Source organism: Opisthocomus hoazin, chromosome 12 (genome assembly GCF_030867145.1).
Source record: "Opisthocomus hoazin isolate bOpiHoa1 chromosome 12, bOpiHoa1.hap1, whole genome shotgun sequence".
Classification (NCBI taxonomy): Eukaryota; Metazoa; Chordata; class Aves; order Opisthocomiformes; family Opisthocomidae; genus Opisthocomus; species Opisthocomus hoazin.
Window position 1 is genome coordinate 17,038,815 of NC_134425.1, and position 22,979 is coordinate 17,061,793.

Below are 22,979 nucleotides of genomic sequence, written 5' to 3' on the forward strand. Positions count from 1 at the left end.
CCATGGCGCTGAGCCGCGGAGGGGTGGCGGCCGCCTGGGCGGCGGTGGGCGCGCAGCCCCCCGAGACCGTGGTGCGCGTCCCCTGGGCCCTGCGGCTGCGCCTGCAGCGGGGCGCGGAGCGGCGGCGGCGCGGGCAAGGGGAGGAGGCGGCGGCGGCGCCGCCGCATGGGAAGCTGCTGCTGCGGAGCCGGCGGCCGGAGCTGAGCCAGCCCCGCTGGCAGACGGTGGGGCGGTGGGAGCGGCCGCAGCTGGTGTCGGCGGGCTGGAAGCACAGGAAGGCCTGCGGGGACTACTTCCAGCTGGAGCCCTCGCAGGAGGCGGCTCCAGCCCTGCAGGCGCCGCCGCCTGACGCGGGGCAGGGCCCGCGCTTCGCCGACATGGGGCTGCAGCCGGCGCTGCTGGTCGGCCTGGAGGGCCTCGCCGTCGGCCGGCCCACGGCGGTGCAGCGCCTCGCCATCCCCGCCCTGCGGCGCGGCCGCAGCGCCCTCTGCGCCGCCGAGACCGGCAGCGGCAAGACGCTGGCCTACCTGCTGCCGCTGCTGGACCGGCTGCTCTCCCGCCCCGAGGGGCCGGCGGAGGCGGCAGCGGGGCCGGCGTCGCCCCGCGGGTTGGTGGTGCTGCCGTCGCGGGAGCTGGCGGCGCAGGTGGGCGCGGTGGCGGCGGCGCTGTGCCGGCCGGCGGGGCTGCAGGTGCGCGGGCTGACCGGCGGCGGCGCGGCGGGCGGGCTGCGGAGGCAGCTGCGGGCGCCGCCGCCGGGAGCCGCCTTGCTGCTGGGCACGCCCGGGGCGCTGCGGGAGGCGCTGCGGCGGCGCTTCCTGGTGCTGGAGCGGCTGCGCTGGCTGGTGCTGGACGAGGCGGACGCCCTGATGGACGAGTCCTTCGCGGGGCCGCTGGAGGAGGTGCTGGCACACGCGCCCTTGGCCGCTGGCGCGCCTGGGCTGGTCGGCCCCGCGGAGGCGAGGACCCAGGTGGTGGTGGTCGGAGCCACTTTCCCCGCGGGGCTGAGCGAGATGCTGGGGAAGTTCACCAACGTTGGCCGGTTTGTCACGCTCACCACCCGCAGCCTGCACCGCCTGCCACCCCACGTCCAGCAGAAGTTTGTCCGCCTCAAAGGCCGGGACAAGCTACCCGAGCTGCTGCAGCTACTCAAGGAGCGCCCGGCGTCGCAAGGGGCCATCCTCATCTTCTGCAACAGTGCCAGCACTGTCAACTGGCTGGGCTATATCCTAGATGACCACAAAATCAAGCACCTGAGGTTGCAGGGACAGATGTCGGCAGTTGCGAGAGCTGGCATCTTTGCCTCCTTCCAGAAGGGCGACGTGTCTGTCCTGGTCTGCACTGACCTTGCCTCGCGGGGGCTGGACACCAGCGGTGTGCAGCTGGTGGTCAACTATGACTTCCCAGACACCCTGCCGGACTACCTGCACCGCGTGGGGCGAGTCGGACGGGTCGGAAGCAAGGCGCCCGGAGCCGTGGTTAGTTTTGTTACCCACCGGTGGGATGTGGACCTGGTGCGTAAAATAGAGACGGCGGCCCGGAAAAGGACAGGTCTGCCAGGCATGGACTCCTCCATTAATAACCATCCATCTAAAGGAGGTTGAATCGGGTTGCCGAGCGGTAATAAATGGCATGGTAGGGACTAAGCTTGAAGTTGTTACAGCAGAGCGAGTGGCCTTCTGTAAGCTAGACTGAAAGACCAGAGAATTGTGTTTCAGAGCCAGGTGATGCGGTTGACTGTGTGCGTTGTTCTGGAAACTGCAATAGTCATTTCCGTAGGCATCACAAGCTCACAGGTTCCTGAAAGGAAACTAGTAAGCAGGTAACAAAATGCCTTTGGAGGAGGCTGGCAAGTGATCTTATGAGTTGATTTTTGTTTAACTTTGTTGAGACTTTTAACTTAAATTCAAATCATAATGGAAGTATGCCTGTATGATGTGCAGTTCTGTTGTATTTCATTGCTTCCCACCACCAGCAGCTAAACATTCATTACTTAAAAATTGCTACTGTGACAGGAGAAAAAAACCTAACTTTGATACAGCTTTGACCAATTATAGATACATGGAGAAAGACTAAAGGACAAATTATATTTGATTTTTTTGTGATGTAGCAGTTCGTTCAGAGAATCTAGACCAGGTACCACTAAAGTTTGGTCGGAATGAGAAGGCACAATAAAGCCTGAGACTTTTTCAAGGCCTTAATTTGTCATGTTATAGTTCCCTTTCACTGAGAAAAGGGATCTTGCTGCTTCATGTTATCTTAAAAAAAAACCCAAAACCCTAACCTTTTAAGTGTCATCTTCTCATTTTTTCTGCATGCTGTAGTGACAGGTCCAGTCTCTGAACTGACTGTAAAAACAGAAAAAAAACACCCAACCCACCACAAAATGTCTCTCATTAAAGGAAAGAAGTTTGTTGACTCACAGGTAGCAGAGTGAGTACAAGATTTCCTTTTAATATTGTGCCATTGTTCTTTTCTGCTTTAGACCAAAAGGATTGACGTGAGGCTGAGGTTATCTGATACCTAGCTGTTAGTTTGTATCCAGGGTAAATAATAACACACAAACAGCATTTTAGCTCCGATTTCTGTTGCAGTGGTTTATCACAGCCTTTTGTTTTAGTGATGGTTTTCCTATGCTGTCCACTTTAGCCCGTGCGAAAACTCAGTATGTAGAAACAGTAAGTTTTTAAACAGAAAGATCACAGCATAGTATCTAAATCATTGGTTTCAGAGGGAATAAGGCACTGGAGCCACTCTTAGTATACTGTGAGTGAAAACTAAACAAACAGAAAGCTTGCGCAGGTGATCGCTTAAGGATAAGGCTATATAATCGTATCCTAGAAATTGTACACATGTACTCTGGTCACATTGCACAGTTAAGGGGGTCTTGGGGGAAGTTACAAGCTGGGGTAAAATTATTTAGTATAATAGAAAGCTTTCAGCTTTACATAAATACAGCAGAAGAGCTATCCACTCGGGGACTGGAAACCTTTATATTTTGGTCCCATTTGTTATGTGGACTACTTGCCTCTCATCTGTAGTTCATTTAACTGGAAATCAGGCAATTTATGCATCCACAAGCAGAGGTTTACTGTCTGTGTCTAGGAGTAGGGTAAATCCTTAAACAGAAATCTGGTATTAGAAATCTGATTATTATAATCTAGTGTTACAATTTACAGAAGATCCCATTTCCATTTGTTAATATGCATCTTATGTTGGATCAGGTCCTCTGAACTGCTGAGAAATAGCTTCCTTTGACTGTAAGCACAGATTAATTTAAATGAGGTAAATTGTATTCAGGAAACTCCAGGTAAGAAATTTTAGTATTTGCTTCCTTGCTTTGCCTAAGCAATTTCAGGCTGACTCCATTTCAAGTGTCATAATTTGAATATGATCTTTTTCAAAGCTGTAGCGCTTCGCTGCTTCATAGAGCATCTTTTTTTCCTGAGGCAGCTAGTGATGGTGACCGTACTTCCCAGTTCAGCGTACAGAGTTGCCCTTTTAAGTTTCTGAGGAAAATTATTGCTTGGGATCTCAGATGTCCGAGTTCGAGTATTTGTCTTCTTGTATAACTGTTATATGGGACTAAATCAATTAGGGCTAAAATTTCATCACTGATGGTGTGTACTGTAATACTTTGCTGTATTACCTACAGTTTCCAGCTAAATAATACAATCAAAGTTAACCATCGTTAAATGGTGTCATATGAACAATAACTTCTGACACAAGATCTATGGTCGAACTGTGGCAGTGGTTGTTCATAGTTAATGCATCCGCTGAATTTGTAGCGGTAGCTCAGTGGCGTTGGTGATGAGAGTATTTTTTTCCTTGAGTTAAAATATGTGGAAGGAAAATGGGATGAAGGTTGACTTCTGATAAATTGTCCAGAATATAAAAGGCAATGCGGGCAGACTTGACACCAAGGTATAAAATATACACCTTAAAAATGGATGAATGGTAACACATGTTACAGAAATTAATTGTATGTGGTGTGATGACCACAAGAAAAGATGTTAAAGATGTTCTGCAAGGTTATATTTGGATATGATTGTCATGGTTTTTAGATGTCTAATTTGTAGTTTAACTTCTGTAACTCACTTTTAAATAGTCAGTAACACAGTCTACGAATCTGGAATCGTGTTACAGTGAATCCTGTGACAGGTCAGTCTGGATTGCAGCACACGATATTATCAAATTAGGCAACACAGTGAAATAATCGAGTTCTTTCAGCCATATGCTTCTTAATTTTGAAGTAATACGCACTTTATATATTTACAAACAGTAACCTTGAACTCAGTACACATGCTCTAAACTGATTGTTGCTACGGCACTGTTAATCAAAACAGTTTATAAAAAAAAAAACAAACCAAACCTTTTGTCATTTATGTACTGAAGTGGCCAATAAACAGCTTTGGGTAGATATACTCAGGAGAACACTACCTTTACCAATAAAGCCTTTTGTAAACATTACTTTCAAACAAAACCACACTTCTTTGAAGCATGTATTTGAGAAATACAACTTTCCTACTGTTGCTCACAAAGAGACAGTTACAGAGCCGGTGATTAACAGCAGTAATTACATTCAGGAGCACACAGACATACAAGCCCTGGGATCTATAAGCTGATACAGAGCCACCAAATACAGACATCCACATCACTGACACATGTTATGTGAAAGTTTTTACTAGCCAAGAGGTAAATACTATAACAAAGCTTTCAAGGAGATTTAGAGACCTTATTACAGCTAGCGAGATAAAAACATGATGTGTATGGTTAAACTTGTTTAAGAAACAAAGATGTATTCTAAGACTTTTTAGTTTGGCTTTTCCCAAACTGCTTTTCAGTTCTCTCTAAATGCGACATCACTCATTGTTCACATCCTAATGACTGTCTACACACAGAATTAACTACTCTTCCCCTGTCTGTCCATATTCTACCTTCTGCGTAGCTCTTATTCTAGATTCTATGGGCGTAACTACAACTGCATACGAGTCCTGTCTTATGGGCACTATAAGGACATTCAGATACTTCTGCTGCATGTAGCCCGGTGCCTAGCAAGGTACACTAGGATGAGCTGTGGCAAGTGTCCTTACAGCCAGATGGAAAAATGCCTCCTATCACTCTGGTAATCTGGCAAAGTCCCCACTTTCGCGGGCTGCACCACTCCCTGAAATGGTGCTTGTATACCCATTCCCCCCAGACAGCACCCTTTCTCCTCCTCTTCCTCCTGAAATGTATTTGTGAGCCCAATTTACACATTAGTGGTCGAGTGCGTGGTAGAGAAGTTCTCCATGCGTATTCTGGCCAGTTTCTCAGTGGGAACTGGCCGCAGCAAGCACTTACAGGTAAAGACTTGCCGGCAGGCCTTGCAGAAGTTTTCTGAGAGGAAAGCGTAAATGATGGGATTGATGCAGGAGTTCCCATAGGCTAAGCAGTGAGAGATGATGCAGAAGGTGAAGGAGGTGTTATTCAGGGGAAACTGCCCAAACTCTGCCCACATTGTGATGATGTGGTGTGGCAGCCAGGAGAGCAGGAACACGGCGACCACGAGCAGCACCGTCTGCACAGTTTGGAAAAGACAAGATCATATATTAAATGGTTGCAGTGATAAGTGAGTCTGTGGTATGAGTGGGTTTGCCTTCCTCTATAAGCAGTGACGACAGTGTGACATAGGCAACACTGACAACTGCCAGGTGGGCAGGTTATGATGGTACCGAAAAGGATGCTAAAAAATAACCCCCTTCCCTGGAAAACAAGGATTGCCTGGTTTTGGCTCAAGCAAATAGCTCTACAGGCAATGGAAGTAGTGCCCATAAACCCTCAAACAATATGGAGGCTGCAACAGTAATGCTGCGTTACACGGAAGAGTGGAAATATCCCTAACATTTGGAGGCTGAGGAACATGAAGGCTATTGAAAATAACTGCAAGCGAAAATGGTCTGGCTGCAAGGAAACATGCCACTGAGAGGAGTAACAAAGACTGACCTGAGGAAAAAGATTTTTCTAGTAGCTTCCCTCTTATGGGAGAAACCAAGAAAAACAATGCATAGAGAATTTTTTTTTTTTTTTTTTGTAAAATATGCAGTGTTCTTTGGTTAGAAATATTGCTAGCTAGATGATTCGTTTAGGTTGGAGGACACCTTCAAGATTATCGAGTCCAACCATTAACCTAACTGTCAATTCCACCACTAAACCATGTCCCTAAGCTCTGCATCTGTAAGTCTTTTAAATACCTCCAGGGATGGTGCCTCAGCCACTTCCCTGGTCAGCCAGTTCCAATGCCTTACAACTCTTTCAGTGAAGAAATTTTTGCTAATCTCCAATCTAAACCTCCCCTGGCACAACTTGAGGCCATTTCCCCTTGTCCTATTGACTGTTACTTGGGAGAAGAGATCAACACCCACCTGGCTACAGCCTCCTTTCAGGCAGTTGTAGAGAGCAATAAGGTCTCTCCTGAGCCTGCTTTTCTCCAGATAAAACAACCCCAGTTCCCTCAGCCGCTCCTCAGAAGGCTTGTGTTCTAGCCCCCTCACCAACCTCGCTGCCTTTCTCTGGACGCACTCCAGCACCTCAATGTCCTTCTTGTAGTGAGAGGCCCAAAACTGAACACTGCACTTGAGGTGCGGCCTCACCAGTGCTGAGTACAGGGGCACGATCACCTCCGTACTCCTGCTGGCCACGCTATTCCTGATCCAAGCCAGGATGCCGTTGGCATTCTCGGCCACCTGGGCACACTGCTTGTTCATGTTCAGCCGTCTGTCAACCAGCGCCCCAATACCTTTTTCCACTGGGCAGCTTTCTAGGCACTCCTCCCCACACCTGCAGTGTTGCATGGGCTTGTTGTGACCCAAGTGCAGGACCCCGCACAGATTACCTGAGGGAGGCTCACTGTGCTGATGGGATCGCAGCCTGTCTGCTGGCTGGGGTAGAGATGTGCTCCTGCAACGCTTGCTCTGCAGTTAGGCTGGCCAGCTGCTGTCGCAAGCTGTCATTCGTAAGCCCCAAAGCTTGACCTGAGGTAAAATTTTCCTGAAAACTGTTTTTCAAAGTCAACATCCAAAATGAAGGTTAACATGAGGTGAGCTGCTGACTGCAGCTGTGGTAGCTCCACAGCTGCGGCTGGGGAAGAGGAACGAGGGCTGAGGTGGTGCCTTGGGAGGGCGGAGAACATGGGGAGCAGCATAAGGAGCCAGCGTGAGGGGGTGGGTGGGTGCTGCCAGGAGTGGGAAGGTTGCACGGAGAGGCAGCCTTGACCAAAGGTAGGTGGTGTGAGCTGTTTTGGTGTGAATTTTAGCAGGCTGTTTCTTTGTGGTTTGTTCCTTTCGTTGAGGGGAAATTGTAGCCTGAGGAGAGGGGCTCAGTCTGTGAGGAACCTGGGTAGGGAGAGGACTGAAGGCAAAGACTGAGGTGCCTGCGTTCTGGGGCTGTGAGTCCAGGCTGTCTGCTGTCCCTGAAAGCTGAGATCTTCACCGACATGGGCAAAGTCACTTGCCCTATAACTGTTGCTGTGAAGTTAATATTCAGGGGACCCGCAGGATGCGTACGAAGAAGTAACTTGGTCTTTGTTGAAAAGGTCTTTCTCTTCTTGAACAAAAACTTCTTAACCTGGTATAGTTAAGGATGTGTGTTAAAACAAAAGCACTCTTCTTAATTTTTTTTTTTATTATTATTTTCCTGGAAGCCTTTGAAGAGGATGAAGAATGACTTTTATTTACTCTAAGCTATAGCAAATAAAATTAAACTATAAGTCACTTCAGCTTCCTTTCTGTAAGACTCTGAGGCCTGTGCACTTTTCAGATTTCAGAAGGCTGAGGGTGTTGCTTTTCTCTCACTTTCTACTTCTACCACCCTCAGCGAATACCTAGCAAGGCTCGGAGGTTACTGACCTGAGAGCCTTTTCTAGTGTTTTTGCAGGGCTAATTCCCCCTGGCTTTGGATGTTTTCAAAAATACTAATGGTAATGGAAATTGAGGGTTTTTTTTTTATGTGTTTAATCCCTTCTTTTTGGAGTACTGTAGCAGGTGCACAGCAGGGGACTTCCTTCCTCTCCCCCCACCTGATTCTCAGCAAAATGTGTGCTTTCAACTTTAGTATTTCTCATTAGTAGTTTGACATTTAAATAAATATAACAATTTTCTAATATGCAGATTATGTCCTTCCCCTAAGGAGAATTTTTGTACAAGTAGCAGAAAAGCAATGGAGAAAAATTAAAACTTTGGTTTCGTTTCAGCTTAAGGTTTACAGCCTCTACTAGTCTAGGTCCATGCCTCTGTCAATAATTCTGTGGCATGATTTCGAGTGAATAGAGTGTAATTACTTTCATAGAAGAGGGATAATCTTCTAGTGAACAAAAACCCATTTAATGAGTCGTTATAATGGCTATATCTAGTAGTTTTGTCTGCTAGAGAAGACCTACAGGATTTCAAATCTTGTTTTAAAGCACTGTCTATACCTGTTATGCTAAAATGTATACATAGAAGTTATACAGACTCGGGCTTACATGTATCAAACGCTGAAACTGGGATGATCTTTTAGGAGAAGGGAAATCTTTTTCTCAGACCACCCTAAAATACAGCAAGTAGAACAGCTGCTGCAAAACCTGTGTATGTTCTCTGACCTTTCTGCAGCACTGCGCAGTTGGCATGACTTGCCAGATTAAGCCGGTCTCCCAGGCAGTATTTCAGTGATGACTTAGGTGGCTGGGTAGAGCTGGGCTCAGAAGGAGATTTTTTTGGATTCCCATTAAACTGAGAGGGCATTTCGTGGGTCATTTGCTCTTCTCCTGGTACTCTGTGGCTGTGTGCTTTGGGTGAGATGGAAACTGCAGCATGTTTTAGTAAGTCTGCCCCTTTATGGTATGTGCTTGGCCTTGTTGGAAATGTAATGTGAGGAAGATCAGGAAATTACGAGTACCAGAACTAATGAAGCAAGGTTTCCTAAGAAATTGTCTTAGATGGATTCTCTGGTGCCCTAAAAGACAGTCATGGTATAATCAAAATACTTCTCGGAGCATTTGCAGTCTTTCCATTGTCAGTGGCTATCCATGTATTTAATATTAAGTTTCACTCGTCTAGAATCTACTTTCATGATAGCTTTTTCTGTCTTCCTGTATTAATGAGTTAGCTATTGTGTTCATGAATGTATACTGGCTAACAGAAGGCTTCTGTATTGCAGACTAACTACCAAGGTCATATTCTGGCGATGAAGACACAATGGACAAATGACAGCACGCTCCACAGAAGAGCAGAGTGATGTTACTTCATAGCAGAGGGAATACAAGGTGATTAGATCTTGGTGCATAACACCTGGGGTTGTAACAACTGATTGTGGTCCCACACATGAGAACAGTGGGAGACACTACTAAAATATTTATAAACAAGTCTTATGTTGGTAAGCTGGCTTGTTCGAAGGGGTTGGAGATATGGGGTGAAACTGCAGGAAATGTATTTGTCTTCCAGGATCTTCTGTTTCACTCTAGTAACTGCACTAGAATGCTCTTGAAGTTTTCAAAGTTCTAAATAATCGTAGAAAACCTTTTGTTTTGATTTTTATTTTTTAAATGTCAAAATACTTCAAAGGCCACTTGCAGCTCTAAGAAGCTGTAACACTTATGTGTTCAGATGTAGTTCTTTATTAAATATCTGGCTAGGGATTACTTTATCTAGACAACTGGAATTGTGTCAGGACCTTCATTTTATGCTGACCTTCTTAAGTAATAGTATTAAACCTGCAGAACATGAGGGCACACTAGAATTCTAATTATCGTTTATAATGTACTTTTAATGTGATCTTATCTCAGCAAATCACACTAAAATGTTTAAAGTATATTCTGCTTTCTGGGACAGTAGTAATGTGGGGGAAGACTAGAAGGTGCTTTACGTGGCAACTGCTTTTTCTTGTGCTTGTTTAACCCTGCAGAAAAATCAACTGCGTGATAATTGGGTGTTTTCTCTATGTTGGACAGACATCATCTTTGCTCTGTTTGCATAGGGCCTGCAGCAATGATCTCCTGCAATAAAAACGTGATTACTGAAGTGGAAAAATGTGTTTCAATGTGAGCCAAAATTACCACCTTCACTTTTCTTAGCTACATTAACAAGCCTGTTAAATCTGTTAACCTCTCTAGAAGATGTTACTGCATCAGATCAAGGTTTCTGTGTAGATAAGAGAAAACATTTGCCTACAATATAAGTGGAAAAAAAAGAAGGGATTTCTGTCAAATAGGTCTCTAAAGTAAGTTTTTGTTAATTCTGAAAGGCAATTACCTGTAGGTTCATCCTGTAGCTGGTATACTTCAGGTGTTTCCTTGTTTCACCTACTAGAATGCGGTCTGACATATGAGGTAACAAAGCATGTTCCCATGTGAGTGAACTACCTCAGCTCCCAAATGTCCTTGAACTGGCCACACTGGGAACAAGGTGCTGTCCTTAAAAATATACTGGTATGATGAGAAGCTGATAGAAGTGGAAGACACAGATGTAGTGGGCTTGTGGGGTCTAGCTTGTGTATGCGGTACGATGGGTGCTAAAGAAATTATTAATAAACGAGTCCCATCCTTAGCTTTCACCAGCAATAATGGTGCTATGTTTTTACCCTCTATGAATGTTAAGTAACTTAGGCTTGTTACCAAGGCGGCTTTTCATAACATCCTTCTGCTTGAATTAGGGAGCTACAAGAACTGAAATATTATTCTGAATAAGGGATGTATACCTAGATCCTTTTTTTCTTTTTATTGTGAAATAACAAACAGCACATTTAACATAGGGCTGGGTATTAAAAAATGGGTTTGCAGTTGCTGTGTATTAGCACAATGTTGTTTGAGGTCCAGCTAGTTGGGATTTTGCAGATGGAAAACAGACAATGCTAGAGCAATAACATACAATTCATGACTCAAGAAACATGTTTTGCAAATGGAACTTGTGTCTTTTTTCAAGTTAAGGAATATTTACTTAAAATAGAGGAAACTGAAACAAAACATTGTTTGGCTTTTAATCTGGTAACTTTGCAGCTAAAATTAATGTTAATATAGATTGTGACCAGCTGCAGAGGAATGATCCAAATAGCTGGTGTAGTGTTTGTCCAGTGGGCTATGATAATTTGCATAGTTAATGGATTGCTGTTGGTCTAGCTGTGCCCACTTAATGCTAGCCGCCTTGTTCATCTCCAAAGGTTCAGTGGGTCCATAAGACATGTACAATGGCCACTACTGGATTACCTAAATCTCTGTTAATACTCCTAAAAGTCTTTCAAGCAGCTCCACAAAATAACTTTGTGCATTATTTGTTGTACAGGCAAAGTAAGTGTGCTTAAGTATACAGTGAATCAATAGCATGGGGGAAAATAGAGACTAGGAGAGTCTAGTATTTTTGTTTGTGAAAGATACACTTCTCACTTATTTTCCCCCCTTATTTTTTCTGCCATGCACAGATTGTCTAGAGTTTACTCGTTTACTGTTTTATCATCTTAATAGGTGATCTGACTCTCATTTATGCTTTCCTGCTTTTCTTTGTCTGTTTTCCCTTTGGTTTTTGTGTTTGGTTTTTTTTTCAGCCCTGGACAAGCTATTTCTTGCTTTTAGCCTTCCTCTGTCCTTCAAAAGGCAATGGGAAATGTGTTTAAATACCCTTTTCAGGGGAGATGCCTCATTCTGGAGGATGATGAAGTCTTTAGTATTTAATTGTATTTGGAGCTGTTGTCCTTAAGTTTCTAATGAAGTTGACTGAATTTGTCAGGCAACATTAAGATTGTCCTGTAGTGAGTCAAATGCTTGAAGTATTCCATGGACTTACCTATTTTTGGCAGAACTACTTGATACATTAGGTGAATAAATATTCCTGAGATTAAAATATAGAGTGGACAAAGCAGTCCAAAAGTAGAGAGCTTGTGACTTTCTTGACCTAGTTATAGTTTGAGACGGCTAGCTGCACATCTTTTTTTCAGAGCTGATCAGACCATCTAGTGTACCTCAGCCACACAGAAATGGGCAGGAACATTAAATGAGGTTTTTAGTAAACCATATATTTTCACTGGCCCACAGAAAACGTGGGCTTCATTAGTGAGACAACTGCTCTTTTCTGAATGTGGTAGAAGTGGTTTTTTTTTTTCCTCTTTTTTTTTCTTCCATGATTCTGAAGGAAGAAGTAGAAAGAAGCCTATGCCTGTTCTTCCACACTGTCTTATCAGCAAATAACAACTGACCCTTCCTTTATTACTGTTCTGTGGGAGGATGTGGGATATAGCAAGCTTGTTTTGGACTTTGGGTCTTCCTTCCCCTTACTCCTCAAAACTAATTTCAATTACTAATGTTCTGCTGTGACTCCAAAGGCAGACTCATTCTAGCTAGTGCTGCTTCTTCACACTGTACCATATTTCCTTAGCATTTGTGTACGGGCCAGGACTTTTCTCTTAACTTCTAATACAAAGCCTATCTGATAATGTGATTTACTGAAATTCTTTTTCCTGTTATGCTCGTCTCTGACTTGCATCTCCTTTCCCCTAAAGTTTGAGAGACATTTGGTACATGTTTTCATTGCCCCAGACTTAATTTGGGTAAATTACAGAGTTTCAGAGTTGGCTATATATTTTACTTTTACTGTACTGAGTCTTGACAAAAAAGTAGTGACCCATGGTGCCCTAAGATTTTGCTTTTAGATACTGCAGGTACACTCTGTTGCCCAGGATGGACATGTAGCTTAGCACAATCTACCACTGTACTGCTGGAGGTACTTACCAGCTTCTGAGGAAAACAGTTTTTGTGGCTTTATATTCTGGGATCATCTGTTTTCTAAAGACAGAAACCAGCTAAGAGCATCCCTTTGCTCCAAGTTCCCTTTTAGGCCAAAGTGCAAAGTGAAAACTGTCAGTTCCTTCTCTCCTCATGCCAGATTCTCTCCATTGTTCACAAATTCAACTCCCCCTGATGTATTTGCAAACAAAATCCTTTTCCTTTCTACCCATAAAGTTCTAACAGAAAGGTCCCAAAGCCCAATATGATTTCCAGGAACATGTTTATAGCTTAGTGATAAACGCACACTTCAAACAGCTGGTTCAAAAAAGGCCTTATCTATTCTTAACAAACTTAAATGTTGGGTAACAGCTTCCTCTGCTTCAGAGCAAACATATCTATTAATTACTTCTGAAGAAATTCTCACTGCCCTTTGACTTTTTTTATTACACTTGAGTGTAATACTACTGTTCAGTGGTCTGAAAACAACACTGAAAGTGTTCTTTGCCATTGTTCTGTGCTTTCTTTCTTGCAATCAGAGATGGCAGTCGGCTATCATGAAGACAAGGAATTGAAGCAAAGAGGTTTTCAGTTGTTATCAGTTCATTTTGGCAACTTGCATTGTGTGCGAAGAGGTAGACTCTTAGTTTTGCAGCAGTTTACTTGCAGTGTTCTAAGGGCTCATCTGCATGTCTCATTCTGTCATTAAGTCACAAATCTCCTCTGTTGATGCCCTTAATACTTTGTATTCATAAATGACTATGAGCATTATGATATTCCTATTATCCACTAATTGGTAATAATTCCTACTGCCCTAGGCTCTTGTTAGCAAAACAACTTGCGGGATTTCACTTCTAATTAATATTTTTTTGCTGAAGGGATTCCAGCATCTCCCATGGTCCTTTGCTGCACTTACTGTTGTTCAAGTGCCAAGGCCTTGAACATCACATTCATTAAGTTTATATGAAAACCTTCCATTTGTATGAACAGTAAGCCATATAAATAGTTTAGCATATAGGAAAGCAGTTACAGTGCAACTTTTGCCTGCCTCTTTTGGCCAAGTTGTTCAGGAATACCCGTCTACCTTGAAGGAGTTCTGTATGGTTTGTATCACATACAAAATGCAGTGCTCCACGGAGTGTTCCACATCAACTCTGTATGTATTTGTGTTTACTTAGCTCTGGGAGCAACGAACAGAGCATGTAGGTTAATGTAAGGTGGTGAATATGTGAGCTGAGGAAGAAAACAATTGGCTTCATAGAGAAGATGTGCTTTGAATTGATCATTACAATTCTGGAGCAAGATCTTGGTCGTATGATAGTTTTGTGAATAGCTTGGTTCTTGAGCAGTGGCTAGAAGAGAAATTAAAAAAAAAGTAATAAAATAAGGCAAATCAAATTTTAGGCATAATTAGGAAAGGAATAGAGAACAAAACAAGAGACACTGCTCTCCCACCAGGTAAGCCTGGTTCACTTTTCTTTTGTAGCTAAACAATAGAAAAGCGTAGTACTAATTTATTAGCTTTAAATGGCTCAACTGGTCTGTTAATTGGACCTTTCGGCCTCAAGGTTCCGTATCTCCTACTGCCCTTTCAAGGCAGCTTGCAAAATAGCTGTGAAATTCATATCCCCAGAAACACTGTTAAACTTGTAAAAACATTTCAGATTGTTCAGTTTGCAAGTCTTGTTATTTGTTCTTTAAAAAAAATGTACAGGACAAAACTGAGTAAACACCGAGGAACCTGGTGTGCTCCAGAGGCCAGTAAAACACCACAGGGCCACTTGATGATCAGAATAGACCTTGGTTTGCATTAATTTCCGTCATTAAATCATCTTGTTTCCTGCAGATGTACATTCAGAGTTCCTAGGGCTGGGCTCTTACGAAACTCTTTTTGACACTGTCAGACAGGGAATTGTTAACTTTCCCTGGAGCCATATTAGAGACTTACTGTACTCTACATAACGCAGAAAGGAAGTAATAGGACCGAAATATACTTTATTTGTGACAGGGGGGTGCCTAGGATTTCTTAGCATGTGGTCTTCTTGGCTGGCCCCAAGAAACGATTACCCAAAACTGCAAAGGGGAATCCTGCAGCATCACGCCATCTGAATTTTAAGGCTGGCAAACTTGTGCAGCTAGTGTGGCATTAAATGTGGAAACAGACAGTTGTGTACCTCTTCTGCAAGCACTGTCTTAGTTCATCATGCGGAATTTCAGCCTGAACTTGCAAAGTCTTAAGCTTCCTTGATCTAATGCACAAATATTGCATATAAACATAGAAGCATATTAAACTGAGCATGTCAAACACTGACATGCAGATGGCAAGCATATATAAAAACCTTGCAAAGTAGGACTCTGGATTAAAGGTCAAACTCTTTTGATAATGGAATATGAAGTCAGGATGCAACAAACTTTGTGCAAGGGAAATTTTTGCAAAGTTTCAAGTGTGCATAAATTAACTGCTGTAGTTTGAACATAACTGTGCTGTAACTTAAAAGCTTAAAATTACAACCCATATATAAAATATTTTTTTTGGTGTATATGCCTGGAAGATTGTATGTCGTGTGTAGGATTCTGTTAAAGACAAAGACAAACTTGTTCTTTGCAGCAAGTGTTTGAACACTGACTTGGAGGGGGTGGCTGTCAGAGCTCTCTGGTTATTCGTAAACTTGGCCTATGCAAATAAAATGTGTTTGTAATTAACTTTACAATCATATACCTAAACATTGCCCACAAGGAGGTTGGCCTTAGAAAACAAGGCCCTCCTGTCTGTCCTTCTAGCCCTTACATATCTTCAAATAACATAAACTTTCAGTACAATATTGTGGCAAATGGGACAATGCTAGAGAGCAGAAAGATCACAAGTAACAGAAGAGAAGGGAAAGGTGACTTTGCAAATACCATGCGCAGAATGAAGTTTTTGTTGTTTGTTTGGCTGGGTTTTTTTAAAGGCATTGATACAGGTTACTGTTAAAATATAATGTTTAGAGGGAGAGGTTGAGCTGCAGTATCAAGTATGTGGGTTCCAGTAATACACTTCACATGCTCAGATTTAGTTACATCCAATATTATTTTGCATTCTTTTCTACAGCAATGCACCTAGGAGAGTCAGGCATATACTTGCACAACGCTGGGACTGTTCACTTGGCCATGCTATCATCATTTCTTTAGAAATCGCCCTAGGTCTGCATCTAGCAGCCTCTCTCACTTGTCCTGTAAATGTTGGCCTTATCCAGATTCACATGTTGTTTGGAGATTCACAGGATGTACTAACAGCGGATAAAATACTGGCTACCGTATGACCTTTCAGGTGGTTTGAATTTGGATTTGTCTCTGTAATACTTCCTCACTGCATGCATTTCTCACTTCTGTGGCTCAAACTATGTGAATTAGGATGATGTATCTTCTGCATTTTATCAGTCTTTACAGGATTTGGGGGTGGAGGGAATGGTGGTATACTAAGGCTCCAACAAGGTCAGTGAAAGATCCAGAAATAAATCATGACATTTTAAAATGTCTTATTCTGTATTACTGGCTTTTTTAGAAGCAGCCTATAATGGAGAATAATAGCAACATGTTTTCAGCCAGCATGTGTAATGCTGTTTGTGAGAAGTCCCTTCCCTAAGCTCGATGGCATTTGCTTTGTTTCTTAACTATGTTTTGTCTTCAAAGTGTTCTATCTTGAGGAGTGTGTACAGCACAAAGCTGAAGAGATATCAAAGTTTCTGGAATTCTGAATGGCAAAATCAATTCACTGGAAAATCTTGTTCAACAAGGTCTCCAAGTCTGCAACTTGATTCTTTTGAGACCTTTACTCACATATGTAGCCCAGATGAATGTAGTGAGATCTGAACAAATAGCTGTTTGCAAAATTTCCTACTTATCTGTCAAAACCAAAACAACCCCAAACCCACAAGCCAACCACACACACGAAAAAATCCCAACAGACCAAACCTCTTCCCCTGGGGGAGAGAGGAGGATAATAGCTCAGGTGTCCTGCTTTCTTGAAATTATAGGAAAGAAGTAGGAACTGAGTGGTCATAGCTCCCAACTGTACTCTTTTGTACCAGTATGATGCTTCATTTTCCGTATCAGTGTGCTCAAGATACACACTATGAATTATCAGATGTGAATCGGGTAATTTTGTCACCTCATTGGAAGACTTTGCTGTTGTTTTTATTTTGATAGATCAAAGCAATTGGGGTTAAGCCACTGAAGTCACACATGTATTTCAGAACAAGCTAGATGTCCTGTATATGCTAAATTAACCTTTCAGGAGCAAGATTCATTTGTCAAACATCTTTGAGCAAAATAAGAAAAAGCTGTTCACTTAGTCTCTCATGAAGTTTATGAATTAAAACCAAGCAAAACTACTTGTCATTAATTGTCCAATTAAGTACATATGAAGGAAGCTAATTTAACAGAAATGATATGCACATATGAATTTCCTATTAGGCTCTAATGTGAAGTGTTCTTTAGAAGATCTGCTTTAAATGACTGATACTCAATGTGTTTCAAGTATACTGTGAAATTGTATGCAGGAATTGAGTATGTCTGCAACCTACTCAAGAAAGACTCCTTATAAACTGCTAAGAGAAGAGGTTGAAGCAAGAAATAATTGAAATAGGTAGACTAAAGATGCTGTTTGGCCTGCAGAAAGTGTAGATGACCAATTTCTACACAGAAAGTCCTGGAAGGAGACAAATTGTGGAAGATGGTGTGTGTGTGTAGAGAGGAATGTATTTGATTTTTTTTTTCTTTCATCTGAAAGGACTGCCTATTTAATTAGGCCTAACTGTGCTAAATGGAACAGGAATTGCTACCAGGCATGCCAGAATTATGGCCAGGGAAATACTTAAGGGGAGGGAGGGCGAAAGAAGTGCTGTACCATTAACTTTTTTGAACAGGTGATGTCAAAGGTATTTTTTTTAAGATTGGTTCTCTCAGCCATATCTAATCAGGAAACCCAAAGTTGAAGAAAGTGTAGAACTGTTTTTTCATCTAGCTCTACAGGTCAAATATGAAAACAATGCAAATGGATACATCTGAAAAAAATGAGTGTTGTAAATGAAATTCTGTAACTTACTGCTTTACAGACATTGCTGCAGTAATGACAGTAGTTATTTTCAACTGTTGTTAACATTTTCTTAAAATATAGCAAAGAAATGGGTAGTGTGCCATTCATTCAGAGGTAAGGAAAGACAGGAGGGGAATTTAAGCCAACCAAACTGTTTCAGGATTTGTTGGTGACTTTGAGACCTAAAGCAACTTTTCAGACTTGTAAAGTCACGAAATTACTTTATGCAAAATGACAGTGCTTCTTAGCACTTTAGTTGCTGTATTTTACATAAGAAAAATTATCAACAGATCTTGGTTGCCTTTTCTGCTGGTAGTTGTTAAGCATGCAAGACTCTGACTGTGCTTTCTGCTAGTCTGCACTATCTGCCCAGAAACGATGCTCTTGGTTCTCATATTTTAATCGACAGTATATCTGTGGCAGCATCAGTGTTCATGGGGAAGTCAGCAGGCAAAATAAGACATGGTGTTCTTCAATGTAGTCTGTTTCATTTAGGTCTGGTGGTGTTCCTGCAGCAGGCAATACATAGCAGCTAATTCTTGCATAATTTATTGCCTTAGAAAAAGTGATTAAAAGAATGTTTATCAGAACCTGCTTGGAATTAGACTAGCTGGACTAATAACATTAATCTCAATAAGGTTCAGGAAGAAGAAGATGAACAAAGTGGTATTTGTGAGGCTTTATGCTCACTCTGTGGACTCAGCAATTGAACACACAAAACATTATCAAAAACACTCGAAGGGGAAAGCAGAAGTAGCTCCCATCAAGGAAATGTTGTGTGTGGTATAACTGCTATAGTTGTCTTGTATTGTGAGATAATATTGCAAATACCAGTCGAGTACTATCCTTACAGGCAGTGCAGGTGCAAGACCAGCTATGGGTTGATATTCATAAGTATGTTAGCAACAAAATTGACTGTATGTTAGTGAATGCAATGAACCAGTTGAAACTAATTATAATCTGTAATTAAGTCTGGTTAGGATTCATAGGCATAAAGGACTGGCAAAATCTCTAACAGCTCTAAACCAGCTAAAAGCAGCACAGACCAGACTATTGAAATTGTAGCACAATATCGCAGAGGATACACCTGAAATATTATTTCTGTATTAAAATCCCGTAAGTTTTGTTTGAGATGCTATTATAGCTGCTAAAGTGCACAGTTAACCTCAGAAAGTACTTCTGCTTTTTCCTGAATAGGTAGATCGTGAAGTCATCTACATTGACGACAACTGTACCTCTTTCTATGATACCTTAGCTGCGTACAGAACATTAACCTACTAAGATTAGTTTGTTTCTGAGATAAGGAACAGATGGCTATGTTGTATTTAGGGATTACCTTTTGTCCCCATTACAGTAAGTCTCTTTGTCAAAAGAGCAGTCAATAGAGGTACCGGTTCAGGTTATTATGAGGTATAATTGCGGCATGCTGAAAATCTAGTATCTTGGATTACTCATCTTGTGAGTGACCTAGGTTTACAGGGCTGTCCTGTAATGCTAGTGAATAAATCACTGGATGCAACTTGTCATGCCCAGAAGTGGTTCCACGTTTCAAAACATCTGTAGCTTGTTGCAGCTGTGGTACCAGTGTCTGTCTTTGTTTGCTGGAGTCATGTCAAAGCTTTGATTTCTGTCTTGCACCCTTTTCAATCAAATGGCCACGTTTGTTATGACCCTCATTTTTGTCATAGCATCATGGCAATGTCTTGTAGGGCTGCTCTAATGTGGCAGGTTGCTGCTGAAACAGGCCAGTGCACTGGCTGAGAGCAAACCAAAGCATTCCCTAGTCATCTCCACTGGCTATCACATCTGCTTGGAGGTGCACACACTGCTCCTTTGGGTTGTATGGTTGCTGTGCTACTGGCACGGACTGTGACCTGACTGTCCTGCCAGCAGCTAATGACAGTACTGCATTACTTCCTGTCTTTGACTAGCCAGATAGCCTGCAGTTTCACTCATCACTGCACACTCAACAATTATAATATTTCTGACCGAAATAGCATTTTTCTCTTTCAGGTCAGGTAAATCTGACATTGCATCACTGAATTCAGTGAGTTTTGGTACTTGAGACTTATTCACTCTAAGATTGTTACAGAAAAAAAATTTCTATCCCTAACATTTTTCTCAGTAAACACTTGCAATTCTGCTTATTTCATACAGCTTGCAAAGGGATCAAACCAGGACCTGAATCCCCCACCTACTTCAATGCAAACCATAAGAAAGATCTTAAACACAAACTGCAGCAAAACTGGAGTACTTCAGCTTCAGGGTTCTTTATGTATTTTCTTTTCAGCTTGCTGAGGTGTACTCAAAACACCTAGATATTTTTGTAGTCCAAGTATCTTTCTGACTGCCAATGTAGACAAATAGTATTTGTGGGATTCTATAACAGCACAATAAACTGAAAGGCAGTCCAGCAGGCCTCCATATAGAGATCAATATAGCATTTCAATAATAGCATCATTATGTACTGTGTCTGTAATGATATAACAAATTGTCAACATGAACTCTGAACCTGAGCTGAAAGACTGGTATGTGAATGACACTTCAGTATGCAGATGGAGCTTGAAAAGGCTATTAGTTATTTTAGAAACCTGACATATCTGTTATGTTACAGTCAGTGTACACATTAAACCACAGATTTTTACCTTCTTTGATCTCTCTGACTTCTTGGAAATGTTCTCTACTTTTGTATGCAGATGGCATAAAACCTTGGGAGGGGGAAGGAACAATATATTGAATGGGAAACTGAATTGTTTATATTAGTATCTGAACTTCTCATACAAGCAGCAAAAATTAAAATAATTGTTTTAGCTTGACTTCAACCAAAGTTGAATTTGATGCTTTGAGACTTTTAATTCTAAGCCCTCCACAGTTTTTCCTCCTTCAAGAAACAAGGTTTGGAAAAAGCATTAAAACTGCTATGCTTCCAGAAGATGTAGTTCAGCATATATTAAGAGCTCTGCTGGCACTGTGCTGAAATCCATAGGAGTCATTCCACGGATTTTGAATTTTAGATTGTGCCTTAGATTATCTGCATTTATTCTCTAGGTTTATTATATACACAGGCAGAGAGCAGACTGCCAGTACTGTACCCTGGTGTGACTGTTGTGCCACTCCTGAATGCAGCTCTAACAAATGGGGCAGTCAGACTGGGGTCTCCTTTTAGAGGAAGAGTTGTAAGAAATGTTAGAGCACTGTAGAGAAATTCTCAGTTAACAACATCTAGATCAAGCTTTTGAAACCTGATTGTAGTATGGCAGTAACTTGGCAATATTTATACTTAGGCCTTTGGAGTGAAGAGACTAAATTTTCTAAAGCAATTAATGAATGAAAAAAAATGCCTCTATTAAATGCAGCTCACCTTTCAGTCGCTGCTGTCTCACCTAGGGCAGTGAGTGGGACAAACAGCTGGAGCTACAGTGACAGGAATTAAGAGGTTTTTTCTCTTGTGACAAGCAAGGCCTGAGGTTTAGAGATTTTTAGGTTAAATCTAAGTGCATTGTCCTGTCTTTATCACTGATGATAGCAGAACAGATTAGTATTGAAAGTAAAGTATTTTTTGATTAAAAGGGAACTTATATTCGAGGAAAACAATTTTTTTTTTTCCAAGAGGGTAGACCTGCAACTGACAACTGACAAGGAAGCCCAGTCCCTGACAGTCCCTGCACGGTAGGGTATTAATTCAAAATTCACAGAAAAACTTATTCCGCATGTTAGCGCAACTCGTAAACATACTATCAGTCTTAAATATGCTAAAGATGAGTAAGGGGAAACCAAAAATTTAAGTGCTAGCTATCCATAAGAAAGGAAGAGATTAATTGCTGAATAAAACTCTGATCCTAAGATCTTTTCCTGCAAGTCTTTGCAAGACACAGTGTCTGAGCTTTGTGGTTAAAAAAAAAAAAGGAAAGAAATTGAGGTGATGTCTTTACTGTTTCTGTACACTCTGCATGTTTTCTCCTTCCATGGGTTTTTCTTGCGAGCAACAAACATTTATTATCAAGAAAGGACAAACTGAAAAACAGCAAGAGCCTATAGGGGATTTGGGTGTCAACTTGGCAGTTGTAATCCTTTTCGTGAGCTGCTGTTATTCTCTATTTTCCTTCCCTCTCCCTACCTAGAGAAGTATTCTATACCAAGAGAGAATATCAAAAGGATTGGATCTATTATTTGTTGGCTGGGTAGTTGGAGTGTACACATCCAAGCCACCAAGAGTCTGGGAGTGATCTTTCCCTCCATTTAAACATTACAAGCGTCCCTCTCACCCACCTTGGCATAGCAGCAGGTGATGAGAACCAGGGGCAGGAGGTATCCCACCAGCAGGGTGGTAATCTTGTACATCTGCTTGGCTGTTGAACCATCTGCCCAGTGCTCCCAGCAGAAGGAGCTGTTGGGTGCGTGCTGATAACCACTCATGAGGGCCTGGTGCTGAGCCACAGGGATGGCAATGAGTAGAGACAGCAGCCAAATGATGCCCACGCTGAGAGCAGCGTTGCGGTTGCTGCGGATGCCGAGTGAACGCTTGGCATGGACCACAGAAATGTATCTATCCACAGACATAGCCACCAGAGTAAAGATGCTGACCAGCACTGTTGCCATGGCCAAGTAGTGAACCCACTTGCAAAAGAAGGCACCGAAGATCCACTCTGGCAGGGAGTAGATGGTGGCCTGGAAGGGGATGCAGAAGAGCAGAAAGGAGAAGTCAGCAATGCTCAAGTTCAGGATGAAGATGTTGGTAGTGGTGCGTGATGGGCGTCCACTAGGATGGGGATGCCCCAGGACAACCAAAACCAATGTGTTTCCCACCATTCCCAGTAGAAAAATCAACCCAAAAAGCACTGGTACAATCACCACCTTTGGGCCACCCCTGATTGCTTCTGACCAGTATGTTGGGATCTGTGTTTGGTTAGTCTCAAGGCTGCACTTGCTGGTGTTGGCTCCGAGGGAAAGCACATAATTGTCTTCCTGCTCCTCCATGGGGCTAAGCTGCTTTGAAGGCAGGGGCTGTAGCCCTGACTGCTTTCGGCCAGGTCCGTGTTTGTTAGTGGTGGCTAAAGGCTCAGTGCTTGAGTTTCCAACGCTCTGTGTCTTTCCTTGGGGGAGCAATTTTCTTCAGATGATTCTTCCAAGTGTCTGTCTCTGGTGCAGACTCTTCCAGGAACTGGCAGAAAAAAGGGTTGA

The 22,979-nt window shown here is 42.5% G+C and overlaps 3 protein-coding genes across 3 annotated transcripts in view; 1 reads left to right on the forward strand and 2 right to left on the reverse strand.

Moving 5' to 3' along the window:
- The window catches only part of DUS2 (dihydrouridine synthase 2), a 26,089-nt gene extending 25,466 nt beyond the window's left edge, over positions 1-623 (reverse strand). Inside the window, exon 1 of the mRNA XM_075433580.1 lies at positions 528-623. The gene's annotated coding sequence lies outside the window, so the exon portion shown is untranslated. The remainder of the gene's footprint in view (positions 1-527) is intronic.
- On the forward strand, positions 3-4,467 carry DDX28 (DEAD-box helicase 28). The gene has a single exon (XM_075433576.1). It carries the CDS (start codon positions 3-5, stop codon positions 1,599-1,601), a length of 1,599 nt encoding a protein of 532 aa, XP_075289691.1. The 3' UTR covers positions 1,602-4,467.
- A 781-nt stretch (positions 4,468-5,248) lies between these two features.
- On the reverse strand, positions 5,249-22,775 carry LOC104333964 (galanin receptor type 1). Its single transcript, XM_075433926.1, has 4 exons — positions 22,068-22,775; positions 20,444-20,506; positions 6,723-6,734; positions 5,249-5,557 (listed from the first exon to the last, which is right to left on the reverse strand). The coding sequence occupies exons 1-4, from the start codon at positions 22,773-22,775 to the stop codon at positions 5,249-5,251; spliced, it is 1,092 nt and encodes a 363-aa protein (XP_075290041.1).
- Positions 22,776-22,979: the final 204 nt, after the last annotated feature.

Bases quoted from the DNA above. Each gene is read 5' to 3' on its own strand.
- DDX28 (XM_075433576.1), top strand. From the start codon at position 3: ATGGCGCTGAGCCGCGGAGGGGTGGCGGCCGCCTGGGCGGCGGTGGGC.
- LOC104333964 (XM_075433926.1), bottom strand. From the start codon at position 22,775: ATGGAGGAGCAGGAAGACAATTATGTGCTTTCCCTCGGAGCCAACACC. The intron at 20,507-22,067 runs GTGGGTGAGAGG...CCCCCTCCCAAG, and splicing joins TCACCTGCTGCTATGCCAAG to GTTTTATGCCATCTGCATAC.